At 47.8% G+C, this 13,885-nt stretch overlaps 1 protein-coding gene across 1 annotated transcript in view; it reads right to left on the bottom strand.

Moving 5' to 3' along the window:
• Positions 1-4,433: 4,433 nt before the first annotated feature.
• Positions 4,434-13,885, bottom strand: part of NR5A1 (nuclear receptor subfamily 5 group A member 1) — a 51,388-nt gene continuing 41,936 nt past the window's right edge. The window contains exon 6 of the mRNA XM_073314187.1: positions 4,434-4,681. Within this exon, the coding sequence (XP_073170288.1) occupies positions 4,434-4,681 (248 nt within the window). The remainder of the gene's footprint in view (positions 4,682-13,885) is intronic.

Consider the following 13,885-nt stretch of genomic DNA (forward strand, 5'->3'; position numbering starts at 1 on the left):
TAGCTGTGAGTTTTCTCCCTAGGGATGTGTGGTGTAAAAAGCTCTTACAGTTGTATGAGAAGGGATTTTGCTGGCTTGGTATGCCTAGCACAGCCTGATAATTATAACTAAGAGCCATGTCAAGTGGTTAGTGCCTAAGTTAACTATCTCCCCTAAACCCTGCTGCTCTCAAGATCACTTGTTAGGGTCACTTGGCAAAGCCACTCTGATCCTATGGAGAGAAGAGCCACAGACGTGCCTGTGCATAGATGTGAGCCATATTCTCCATGAGTGCGAGTGTCACGGTCCTGCCTGCCTGCTCATGAAGAGGGCTCAGGTGTGCAATGCCTATTGCCCCCGAGGTCCAGCATGAGCTGCGGCAGAGCAACGGGCTTGAAGGTGCGACTCCCACACAATATCCCCAAGGTTCAGGCAAACTGAGAGCCAGGTCCTGGGTGGCTCCTTGGAACCAATTCAACCCTCGTCTCTAATTTATTCTTCCTAAGGATACCAGCTAAGTTACAAAGAAGAGGAACCCCAGGCAAGTATCCTCAGGGTTGAGCACTGTTTAACGTCATCATCTGCCCTTCAGTTTGCACGGTGTTGAAACCCAGGAAAGTTCTTTGCTCTGCTGCAGAAAGCAGCAATGGAACGAGATGTGACAGCAATAGCCACCCAGCAAACAGGAGTTAGAAATACATTAAAAAAAAAGGCAGAACCTGTATTTTTAAGTGAATTGCAAAATTTATTACAGTGGTTTGATCCTGACAAGAACATTGCTAACAACCTCCTGCCAGAGAGGGAATGGAGAGGGCGGAGGGGAGAGAGACACTTAAGGACACTTTGCATTTTCTGAAAATAAAACATATTTTAAATCCCAAACCGTATTCCCCAGCTCCTTAAATCCACAAAATACAAAGTGAAACTGAACCACGGCCGTGGAGAGGCAAATGCATGAACATGTCGAAATGCAGAAACAAACATGCTCATCTGCATCTAATAAGCTTCCAGAAAATGAGCTGCTTATAGTCACAAAACTCTGCCAAGAAGGTAGGCGGCAGCCGTGCACAAGGCCTGCAAAGCGCCAAACTTCAGGAGAAACCGCGTTTCTCTGGGTACAAAAGTCCACTCTAAACAAGCACCTGGAATGGAAAATATATCGGACCCCACCCCTTACAAAGGGCCATTATTCACCAAGAATATGACCTGTGTTGACAGGGAGCTTCAGAACAGGGAGCACACAGCAATGTCGTTTAAGCCTGGCCTGTGCTGGAGCCTGGGAAGGTCCCGTGCTCGGGGAATAGTAAAGGACAGTTGAGCTGAAGTAAACCAACGTGGCAGCCAGAATAAAGCACCTTCTGGTTTTACCTTGCCCTGCTAACTAAAGCGGGAGGGGGATGCATCCACGGTCAAAGGGGCGCTCTTGTATCTTCAGCTGTTCTCACCTCCCTGGGTGGGAAAGCTCTATTAACTGACACACATGAACATGCTGCCAACGGACAGACGCTGCTAACCAGGGCTTGAAGCAATACACTGCTGGGTGGCCAGGGTGATGCTCGGATGTCTCACCATTGGGCTGTAGGTTATGGTCTAATTACTCCCAGCCAGAGGAAGCAGGCAAATGGGGAGTGGAGTAGAAACCCTACTAACCAGCTCAGGAACCCAGGGCAGCCTTTATGCTCATGGCCGACACATTTGTACTATGGCCGCTAATTCAGATGCACACACAGAAGACCCAGAGAGCAGAAAGAAATCCCTTTCGTCTCATATTCTCTCCGGAGGCTCTGTATCCTGCACTGGCTTGAATAGCATGACGCTCAGAAGGGCTGTGGCCAGTTCATTACCCAGCTGCAGAACCCCTGGGCCGGGACTTTGTGCCCCTGGTCCTATAGTCCTCCAGCAGGGTCGAGTGCTTCGCTTTGACTTCAGTGTCCAAAAATGGAGGGGACACTAAATAAAAACCTGGAGGAAAATACAACATGAGTGAGCCAGGAGAGGCAGAGTGGAAAGGGTACAGTATCGTGCAGCTGGGCACAGTGTACAGGACCCTGAGTAGAATAAACAGAGAAAATGGTCAAAAGGGACTGACTCCACTAAGATAGTGCTCAGGTGATTGATTGTATTTGGTGCTAGGCTACTGCCAAAGGTTCCCCCGGATCCAGCCCATGGGAAGCATTCCCTAGAGCACGCACGGAGCAGCTGGTGAGATGTCACAGTCAGAGTTGTCATTAGATATGGTGAGAAAAAAAGGTCCTTTGATGGTTACCTCTTACCCCTAGTCTATTTCCTGTGGCGCATCTCAGCCCTGTTCATTCCTGCTAATTCTGCCACGGCACACATACCAGGCATTATGTGGAGAAATCCAATAGGTGGGTTCAGGAGACTGTGCTTCTTGATTGACTCTCCGACTGGGGGAGCTGCACCCCAGTTGCTCTGGTCCCTAGATTACAAGAACACAGCTGGTGGCCAAGAAAGCACCTGAGTGGGAACGGGGAATGTTGTGATGCAGAAAAGCAAGGGACGCTGCAGCTGGAAACCTTCCAAAGAGAGTGAGATGGGACTGGAGGCGGGAGAAAACCTTCCCGGAGATGGAGGCTGAGCTAAGAGCTGGGGCCAGAGCTCAATGGCGTTGCGAGCGTCCCTGCTGAAATGTCAGCATCAGGGCCAGACTCTGCTCCATGGTGTGACCGGGGTCACTGAAGCAGTTGGAATGGAGCCGCTCTGGATCGTCCCTGGCATGCCTGGGTGTTGCAGGTCAGTGTGCAGGGGCCAACCTGAGGCTAAGGGCTGAGCACTGAAGCCATAAAGCACAGTTTGAAACTCCAGGATGACACCCCCCCCCGTCCCTGGTGTCCTGCTGCCCACCCGCTGCAGGCAGCCCCCTGGACACTCATTAGCAGGATGAGGCAGAACTTGTAATCGCTGCTGTGCCGGACTGGGGGTGGGGTGAGTGCTGGCCCTCCCTGTTAGCCAGCCACAAAACTTGAATAAACAGCACTGTAGCCAGTCAGGAAGCTGTTTATTCAGAAAGGGAGCCTTTGCCGCCCACCCCTGCACACACAACCGGCCACATTCAGCTCAGCAACAGCCCGGTGCAGTTACACCAGGGAGGAATTTGTCCCAGCAACCCTGCTCTCCACCCTGCTTGGAACGAGGAATGGTACGTTCCACTGCTCCTGCATCCCTCAGTCCAAGTCTGCACCTGCTCTTCACCCCACGGGGAATGGGGCAGCTCGTGGGGAAAAGGATGGCTCGCCACTGTCCAGTTCCCCGTTCCTTCCTGTAACAGTCTCCTGATTCATGTAACTGCAGGAGTCCATCAGCCCGTCCTAGGGGCACACTCACCTGGCCAGCCCGCAAGCAGCTTCCAGCCCAGGGGGGTGCAGGACACAGGCTAGGAGATGCAGAGACGAATGACTGAACAGAGGAGCTGCGATTTCTCAGCACTTGGATACTATGGGGCTGTGCTATAATATTGACCTCAGAGAATAAGGCGATTCCCCAGTCAGAATGTGACCAAAAGTCTGCTAAGGCCCCTGACGCTGGTCAGCCGGCCTATTGCTGCAGCTGTGCACTGGCTGTGGTGACATGGTGACCCTATCTCAAGCACTGTCTCCTGACCCAAAATGGCTTTCCTGAGCTCTGGGGCTCAAAATCCCAGGCCCGCCTGGGACACAGGGCAGGAGCAGGATGGTGATATGATCATTTCTCTTCCCTGGATTTAATGGCTGGATCCAGGTACATGTAGGTGGTTGCATTTTCCCCAGTACCCTGTCCCAGTCTATGTCCATTCCAGGGGGCTCTAGCATCTCCGTTCTGCAAACTATTCCACAAGGCAGTCTCCCTGCTCAACCCCTGCAGGCCCATTGCTTGCTCCACAAAGTGTTTCACCCCCAGGGAGGTGGCGACAACCACAGAGCATCATTTGGAGAAGCCCTGGCCTGTCGGAAGGCTAAAACCAGCAAGGTATCTTTTTACCTCTCTCTCCCCCCTTTGCAAGTGGGGTCCTGAGATATGTTTGTGGGCAGAAGGTGAGGGGGCAGGGTTAGGGCAGACAGCTGCTGAGGAAAAATCAGTCAAAATGAACATAAATAAGAGAAAAGCCATTTCTAAGGTTTAATCCTCCACACCCTGGAATTTGTGTTAAGCCAAATCGATGCTATGTAGTCAGGGAAAGCCAAATGTAGGACAGGCAATGGTCCCAGAAGGGCAGTCCGCACAGAGTGGAACATATTCGTCTTAGAGCTGTTAAACCATAGTTACTGTATATTAAAATAAATCATCTGAAACTTTCCAATAGTACTGGTTAAATATAATCACCGGGCGAGGCGGCGATGGACAGGCAGTGCTGCTAGGCCCGCCCCCCCAGCTTCCTTCTGCCTCTCCTGCATGCTCCCAGCAGGGAATGTCTCTGAGGAGCTCCGTTGCGAGTCTCTTGTCCGGATGAGCCACACTCAAGTCCGCTTGGCATGCAGCATTTCAATGAGCAGGTTGTTGCAAGGCACCTCCCCGCTCAGGTGCTTATGGTAGAGGTACTCCTCGGCCTGCATGCTGAGGGAGCGGATCTCAGCCAGCCGCAGAAGGAGCTGACGGAACTTGTCTGCGGAGTGAGGGTAGTGGCAGATGGTGTACTCCAGCAGAGCTGCGTTGGCTTTCTCCTGAGCATCCTTCGACAGGCTGTGGTTTTCCAAATATTTCACATCTGCAACAGGAAAACAAAAGGCAGCGTCTCATGAAATGGCCCAAAGCGCAGCCCTGTGTCACATTTACATCAGACCCCATTATGGACCCACAATGCAGCTAGACACTGGTCTCTAAGAACGCTGCAGTGCTGCTCCAGACAGCACTTCCTCCAGTCCCAGGGCGGCCGCACGCATTCCAGGGGAGATGCCCACACCTGGTGCTCTTCTGCGGGGAAGAAGATTGTTGTTTTTCTGACTCTCAGGTAAAAGGGATTAAGTCTACAAGAGGCTGCTCTTTTTGTATGGAAAAGCATAGCATTAAGGGACAACAGGAACCTGGGAGGAGACAGGAAAGACTGAAGGACAGAAGTGCTTACACCCTTCTGCTTCCATCTGTATCACCACCACTGCAATGGTAGGACGCTGACTGTGAGACACACCCTCCTCTGATCTCTGCTGGGTGCTCTAAAGAAAGATTAAATCCATCCAGTGTGCCACAGGGAGGGAGGAAATCCCGACACCCTGCCCCCCACATTCAGCAATGAGTTTAATGCTGAGCATGTGAGCCAGTTCTTACGTGTGCGAGTACTCTACTGAGAGGCCATTGCTGTCCAAACAATCGTTGCACCTGATTGAATCTGCTAGCACTTTTGAGACAGAGAATTCCAAACCCTGATCTCCCAGCAAGTGGGAAATAAAGCCCTGCTCCATTGCCAAGTTCCCATCAAATCCTGCAGGTACCGGGGTGGGGAAGGGGAAGGAGTTTTGGGGAGAGTTTCTTGTGGACCGTCCCACAGGCCCATAAGACATAAGGTGGTGAAGCATCTCGGCGACACTCTCAGGAAGAGAGCTGGGCAGCAAATGTTCATCAAAGAGTTTTCTCTATGAAAAAATGTGAAAAAAACTTGTTATGCTTTTTCACCTGTTCTTTGACCTGCTTGTGTCATGAATGCACGAGGAACTGGCTTGGAGCTTGAGGAAAGAGGGTGTTTGTGAGAGGGAAGCACTCTGGGCTGGAGGGAGGTGACTAGCAAGGCCACACAGGACCAGCCTCGGGGTGGGTTTTGGTGTTCACTTAATCAGTCAGCCCCCGAGAGAAAAGAGAGTCTGCCGCAAGGGGATGAGGGCACCAAACCATGAAAGTGGGCAAGTCATAGCAAGGCTATGCAGCCGAGTACAAAGCACTGGGAAGAGGAACAACTGGAGGTGAAAACGTTCAGCTTAACAGGAGAGGCGGGAGAGAGAGAGTGTGTGTGTGTATATACACATGCCTGTGGGGGGGGGGGCGTGTTCTACGATCCACAGAAAAGGGTGGGAGAGAGAGAAGTGGCATAGCTAGAAAATGGAATTGTTCTTATACCGTATAAGGGACGGGAAAAACCTACGCAGGAACCCTGCCCCTTGTTATAAAACAGAGTAGCAGAAGATAGATGAACTACTAGAGGACCTTAGGGACCTTTTCATCCCTCATTTGTATGAGCAGAACCATGGAGGATACTGCAGAGCCAGCGGGGTACAGCCAGAATCCAGGCAGCTAAACAGCTGCCAAGTCAGCAAGTTCGCAGCTTCTAGAGCTGATGAATTTTTAATGGCTGCTGTGCCCACTTCCATCTCACACAATCAAAGAAAATCTTATAGGCCATTAGCCTTAGAGCTCATCCATTTCTGAATGTCTATGAAAAGACTGGCTTAATTCCCTGATAAACCTGGTGTTTTCAATGTGGCAACAGAGCTCAGCAAACATAGTAACCCTGAGCCTTTATGCCTCGCAAGTGTCTAAACAATTCTCCGGTAACACTGTTGTTGCCTGGAACTGGCCTTACTGAAATGCAAGGCAGAAAGCTCTCCGGTGCGGAGCCACCACCTCGCTACTGAGAGACACAGCTCCTAGCACATTGAGCTACATTATCCTTATAATCTGCACACCTTGCTGTGGGTTTCAAATCAGTAAGACCAGGATGCTGCCCTGGTAAAAGATCATGATAAAAAAATCACTTAAAAGCACTTGCTGCTGTTTGTGAGAGAAGAAAACACAAACCCACACCCTGGCTTTCGTCTGTCCCTAGTGGGGCTAATGCCTGACTGTAATCCTATTTTCCATATCAAGCCACTCTTCAGTCAGGTACTTCCCGGCAGCCATAGAGACCAGTCTCACGTCCACGATCTGCGGCTCTGCTATCTTGGACTGTGACCTCATAAGCCAAGCAGGGTTGATCCTGCCCACGGCGAGGAGGAACCTCTTCCTCCAGGACAATGCTGAGCCCAGTGCTCCAGTGGGCTGCGTTCTGATGGAGGTACCACCGTTCAGGTGAGATGGACCCAGAACCTGGCCACCAATCAGTATTAAGTGGTAATTTGACAAAAATCAGAGTGAGTTATCCAAATGTCAGCACTTAATTGTACTCTAGTCAGATCCCAAGGGAAGGGTTTGGCTTCACTGGGCTAATCGAATGTGCAGTTCATTTCTCCTGTTTGCTCTCTCTGACACCAAGGCCATGTCTGCACTCGCGAGCTTACAATGGCACGGCTGCCCCGATGCCACTGCAAGGCCGCTCGTGTAGCCGCTCTAGACCGATGGGAGAGAGCCTCCGCCGCCGACATAAGACCACCTCCACCAGCGGCGGGAGCTCTGCTGGCGGGAGAAGCTCTCTCACTGGCAGTGTTGGGCACACCACCACTTTTTTCCCCGCACCCCCTGAGGGACATAAGTGTTGCCAACATAAGTGGTAGCGTAGGCATGGCTTTAGTCTTTCTGGCCACTCCAGGTCCTTTAAGGAGTTTTATGACAACTCTTCCCAGTGGGTGGCAGGATGCTATTCTGGCACTTGACAATACAGAAGACTTGAGTTTTCCATTTTTGTTCGGCTAATTAATTTCATTTTTTAAATCTAACATGTTGAAATCTGGGTGATGTGTGTATTTAACAAAGGCTTTGGTAAAATGGCACTAAACATACTCCATGTTATTAGGCTACTACAGAAGTACACAGTGATCATACCTGAGCCCCGACTTACATGAGACCGTGCTATAAACATCCGCTCTGAAAACATTTGGGCCGATGGAGTTAACAGGATTGCCTGTACTTGGTGGAGCTGCAGCCACAAGTGCCATTATGTCTGATAGCAAATCTGTTACGTCTGTGTGCACGTATCCAGTGGAGAGATGGGCCTCGGCAACCAGCCCTTTTAGGTTCAAGTTCAGATGAGAGACGGCAGCTCAAACATCTTGAAGCTGAATATTGTGAAGAGTCAGAATTGGGTCCAGATTTGGAGCATGGCAGTTTGGAGTGTTTGGGCCCAGAGGTTTCCTTCTACCCATTATAGACACTATTAGATCTTAGTGTATTAAAGACTCAGCAGTTCCCTGGAAATGCCTTCACGCGAGACTGCCTCAAACGTCTGTAATACAAAGGAATCTGTAACAGAAATTGCCCAGGGAAAGGACTGAGCAAGAATACACAGTGACTTACAGGGAAAAGATTAGGGTACAAATTCTTGGGGTAATTCTATTGACTGCTGTAGGGTTTTACACCAAGACTGAATTTGGCTTTAGAACTGCAGAAAAGTAGAATGAGTTAATGTTCTACCCAAATGGATTAAAGACTTTAAAAAGTATATTAGATAGATGAGAAGCAGTGATGGCAAAGGAAGTCTCTTGGTATGTGTGGAGAGAAACACAATCATCAAGTATGTGCTTCTGAGATGGATGAGCTACTGAACTTCTTCCTGGAATCTGTCTCCAACAAGCAAAATAAAACAAAGTCTGGAATAGACAATGGAGACAGGATGATAAGAGGCAGGTCATAGAGTACTTGGAAAAGTTAAATATATACAGATCAGCAGGCCAGTAGGATAAGCACCCCAAGGCTTTTGGAGAATGAACTCAGTCATTGGATACCATTACTGGAAGTGATGGAGAATCAGGCTTAGCAGACCAATGGTACTACTTCTGTAAATGTTTATTTGAGTGAGGGTCTACAGAAGTGGCCCCTCCATGATGGAAAGGAATGCAGCAGATACAACGTAGCTAGACTGTAGCAAGCGCTTGATACAGAGTCTCACACATTATTACTGCACCAATGTTTCCAGCTGGTTTTGATATGAGCAGTTACCTGGAATGAAAACGGGCTGAAAAGCCCTAACAAAGAGCCATGACACAATCTGCTCTGCCTCACAATGGCTACAGTGCCCACTGCCCTTTCCAAATGTTTTCATTTTAATAAATACCTCTACATGGTCTGGAAAAAGGGAACTCAGAATCAGCGCATAACTGAAATTTGGCCCCAGTTCATCAAAGCAGCCAAGCACGTGCTTAAGTGCCATTAGGCTTTAAGGTGAGCAGGTGTTTAAGTGCTTTGTTGAACTGGGGCCTAAACTGAAAGGAGTTGCAACCTTTTTCGGTAAATATCTATCACAGAGGCCTATCAGACTGTGGAGCAGTCTCATAAGGGAAGTGGCGGAAGCCTCATTGCTCCAGTCAGATGAATAAAGCCCCCAAGAATATGCCACAGGGAAAATCCTGAACTGGCTGAGGGCTGGACACGGCGATGATCTAATGGGCCGTTCCCATCTTACTGTTGCTTTGTACTGTGTAGCATAGTCACAAAGTATCTGAGGTTCTGTATAACATACACTTTATCAGATCAGAATTCCCTTGTCACTCCTGTGGCACATTTGTTCTTAACGCGCCTGTCTCTGTTATATTACAGCATGTTGTTATGAAATCTCTTTATCTGCATAAGGTTATTATGAGTGTCATTTAAAAAAACAGAAGTTATATTGATAAATGTCAAATCTATACCCTGAGTTGGCTCAACAATAGCTAGTTCTACTTGATGAACTCACCTGGTTCTCAGAAAGACCCTATTCACTGGTTAATTGAATATTTGAATAATCTTTTCATTCCTGCAATGAATAAAGAATGTTGTCCAAATAACATTGACTCACTTCATTTAGAGACACTGCAGCAGTTGCAAAGACTCTGTCCTGTGACAAAGCAGCCAATCACACATACAGATATGCCTGGGATTATTTCTATGCCCTCAAGTGTTCTTCCTATTCACAGCTCCTTTTGTTTGGGAGAAGCTGCTGATAAATTGCAAACGCTTAAGGGAATGTGGGCTATAAAAGCCTCTCTTACTCCCCTCCCCAAGAAGAGCTGCTTCATGAATATAAGTCATGAAATCGAATGATAGGTCAATCCATTAAGGCTCTATTAAGCCCTTCTGTAGAACAAAGCTAACCTGTGCTGTCCTCATAAATATTGCTATTTTGAGAAGCCCTAATTTTAATTAAACCTCTTTACCTGCTCAGGAGAGAAATCTATTTAGAACTCAAATGGCAGCCTCTTGTGTCTGTGGCGTTGGCTTTGATTGTGCTGTGGCAGAGTGGTAAATGTGGAAATTCTCTTGTTAAAGGCAATTACATCCTACACGTAATATGCAATCCTGTTCTCCACAGCTGAGCCTGCGACGGGCAAATTATACACACAAAATGATGGGGTCTAAATTAGCTGTTACCACTCCAGAAAGAGATCTTGGAGTCATCGTGCACAGTTCTCTGAAAACATTGGCTCAATATGCAGCAACAGTCAAAAAAGCGAACCAAATGTTGGGAATCATTAGGAAAGGGACAGATAATAAACAAGAAAATACCATAATGCCACTGTATACATCCCTGGTACGCCCACACCTTGAATACTGTGTGCAGTTCTGATCACCCCATCTCAAAAGAGATCTATTGGAATTGGAAAAGGCACAGAGAAGGGCAACAAAAATGATTAGGGGTATGGAACAGCTTCCGTATGAGAAGAGATTAAAAAGAGTGGGACTGTTCACTTTAGAAAAGAGATGACTAAAGGGGGATATGATAGAGGTCTATAAACTCATGAATGGTGAGGAGAAAGTGAATAGGGAAGTGTTGTTTACCCCTTCCCATGACACAAGAACTAGGGGTCACCCAATGACATGAATAGGCGGCAGGTTTAAAAAAGACAGAAGGAAGCACTTCTTCACACAATGCACAGTGAACCTGTGGAACTTGTTGTGAAGGCCAAAACTATAACTAGGTTCAAAAAAGACCTAGATAAGTTCCTGGAGGATAGATCCATCAAAGGCTATTAGCTAAGATGGTCAGGGATCCAACCCCAGGCTCTGGGTGTCCCTAGACCTCTGACTGCCAGAAGCTAAGATTGGACGACAAGGGAGATCATTTAATAATTGCCCTGTTTTGTTCATTCCTTCTGAAGCAACTGGCACTGGCCACTGTCAGGGACAGGCCACTGGGCTGGATGGACCATCAGTCTGACCCAGTATGGCCATTTTTATGTTCTTATTGCTCCAAGTGAGCTTTGCATTATGGAGAGAAAAAGTTGGATTTGGGGCAAAATGAGACACAGGAAAATACAGCGTATTGTTGCACATCCTTCCCGGAAAGCCACAGAGAAAGAAAAAAGAGGAAGAAATGTAATATACTTAGCACAATGCACAGCAATACAGGCATGTTCACTTAACTTCTGGAAAGGTTTCTTTACTGCCTGCTCTACGCATGCAATGGAGACAGGATTTTAAACCATGGCCACCCTGAAGCTGGGGCTTATCACCCTCGGAGCCACCACTGACATTTCATCCACAGGAAAGGCAATGGGAATTCAACAGAAATGCCCGCAGAGGAAAGGAATAAGCCACGCTGAGGCTGCTGTTCCAGTGCCTTCCATGTCCCAAACAAGGAGCAGTGGCATCAGACTGGGAATGTTTCCTCTGAGGATCCTGACACAGATTGGTTTGTTCAAACGGGGTTGGGCTGGCAAAGCACCCCCTCCTAATAAAACGCTCCAGCCCTGCAAGGTACTGCTACCCTCCTACAGTGTGTGAGGATACTACTGTAGGATTTTTATTATGGGCACAGCCAGAGTGGAGAGCAGGAGCCCAGGATACTCCACCACAACATCTGCTCCCACTGGGGGAGTGGGGAAGGGGCTAGGGTCTCCCCCAGACTCCCATCCCTCCTCAGATCGGCTCTGCCATCCCAAGCCTCCAGCCCTTTTATTTTCTAGTCTGGGTTCTGTTTATGTCACAGCCTTATCACTGTTTAAACAGCGAATTATCATATTTAATTTTCTTGTACTTTAAAACAGCTTTTTCGAAAGGAAACAAGTGAGATGGAAGGTTATAAATGTGCTCTCGGGCGCCGGGAGTGGCTCCTTCTCATCAGCTCTGGGCTAAGTCTTGATCACACACAGCCACTCTGAAGGCAGGGAAGCTGCTTCATGCCTGGACCCCATTGCAGGATCAAGGACTGAATATGTGTCTGCTCACCAGCATTTCCCAAGGAGAGCCCAGTCGCACAGAGATGGGAGCTACAGAAATCAGTATAAACCAGCCAGATTTGAACAGGGGTGACCTACTGAGCAGCCCAGTTAAATGAGATATATCCTAGAGCACATCTGTTAAAAAATAATCCTATATAATACCTAATTGCTATTAGGGTTCATAAACCCCCATGTACCAGGCCAGAACTTAGGCGTGGTACAAATTAACCCTACTTGTATCATGCTAATGTAACTGTTTACTCCACGCACTGATCTCTAAAGTTTCTTTTCTCCTGCCAGAGCTATTAGGGCAAATTTTGCCATCAGCTACATCCAGGCCAGCTCCCCAACTGCGACATTGCCCAGGGCAAAATTAAACCCATGGACTCTGAATGCAGATGAAACGTGGCTTTGTGAAATATTATGGATCATACTCTATCCCGTCTCTCTCTCAGCAGAATTAGCTGATGGGAAGGGTGAATAGACCTTTTAAATAGCACAGGTCGAGTCCCTAACTGGATCAGTCCTCAGTCATTGTGTGCCATAGAGCTGCACATTGGGTACTTTTCAGACATGGGAATTTGCTAGTGTAAAATTCACAGCTGGAGAAATTCTTATGGTATTAAGCCCTGAATGTGCCAGGAGCATAACCAAGTACTTTTGGTCAACAGCAAAACATGGACGATGAAAGCTCTGGTTGTGATTTCCAAAAGGGCCTGAGAGACAGTTAGGAAACAGCATTGGCGGTGGGAGCCTAACTCCATAATAAACCAACGCAGCATTCAATGGTGTCATGATAACCAACGCACGCCTTCTGCCATGAGATGTTCCACTATTACCAATCCTAAGTGTGCAAAAATCATGACTGGGCCTCTCAAAGTCATGAGATTAGCTTCAAAATCATGATTTTTTAAAATAATAAATGTGGGATTCTTCTTATTTACTTTCTAGCTTATAGAGCTTTTAAGGTGCGCAAAGGTCATGATTTCAAGTTCCTCTCCACAACTCTGAGGGCTACAAGCTGAGATGCTCACATAATCAATCACTTGACTCCCTGAGCTGGAGTTTTAAGAAAACACCCAATATTGTGAGACTTGTGTTAAAAACAGGAGAGTTGGCAACGCTGGTTCTATGCATTAAATGTGCACAGAATATACCCCTTGGACTGTATCTACCTCTTGGTTTGTTCCCGGAGCAACAAGCATGTCAATATTTTCATTCAATGGAGAATATTCAATGGAGCTCATTAAAGCTCACAAAGTACGGAGAAGTTAGTGATCCATTTGGCAATGAGGGAATCAAAGGTGTGACCCATTTCTAAGAGCAATAACTTCACAGCATTTGAGCTCACTGCCTGTGTAATATAAGGCACACAACTTTACTACACCACAGCTTGTTATTCCCCACTCCCACCTGTAACTCCTCACAGGGAAGTGGGCAGGAGAGACTAGCTCAGTTTGCCAAAGTGAGCAGTGTCTCAATTTTGGACTGACAATCTGGGACACCTTAAATGGGCCTGATTCTCAGGAAGTGCTGAACACTTGCCCTCTGAAAAACAGGATCCTCTGAAGGTGCCTCAGACTGGGGCCCCCCAGAATCACGCATCTTTTGAAAATTTAGGCCCATTGTTTTTTTTAAATCTCTCTCTAAAGGCCCTTGGCACACCAATGAACAACAACAAGATCCGTGTTTATAGGACAAGAGGGAACGTGATCTACTGGGCTGAGGTGAGATCTGAGAGCTCTGCAGCCAACTGTAAGCCTGAACAAGTCACTGCCTCTGTCCATAACACGGGGGTAAGGATACTTATCTGCCTTCCCGCAGGCCGGGTGAGAATGGAAGGTGTTACTCAGAGCTAAGGAACGTTGGCATCCTTTGGTGAGGGTGCAACGTGCTAAACTAGCCAGAGGAGACAT

This window comes from Lepidochelys kempii, chromosome 16, assembly GCF_965140265.1.
Source record: "Lepidochelys kempii isolate rLepKem1 chromosome 16, rLepKem1.hap2, whole genome shotgun sequence".
In the NCBI taxonomy this organism is placed as follows: Eukaryota; Metazoa; Chordata; order Testudines; family Cheloniidae; genus Lepidochelys; species Lepidochelys kempii.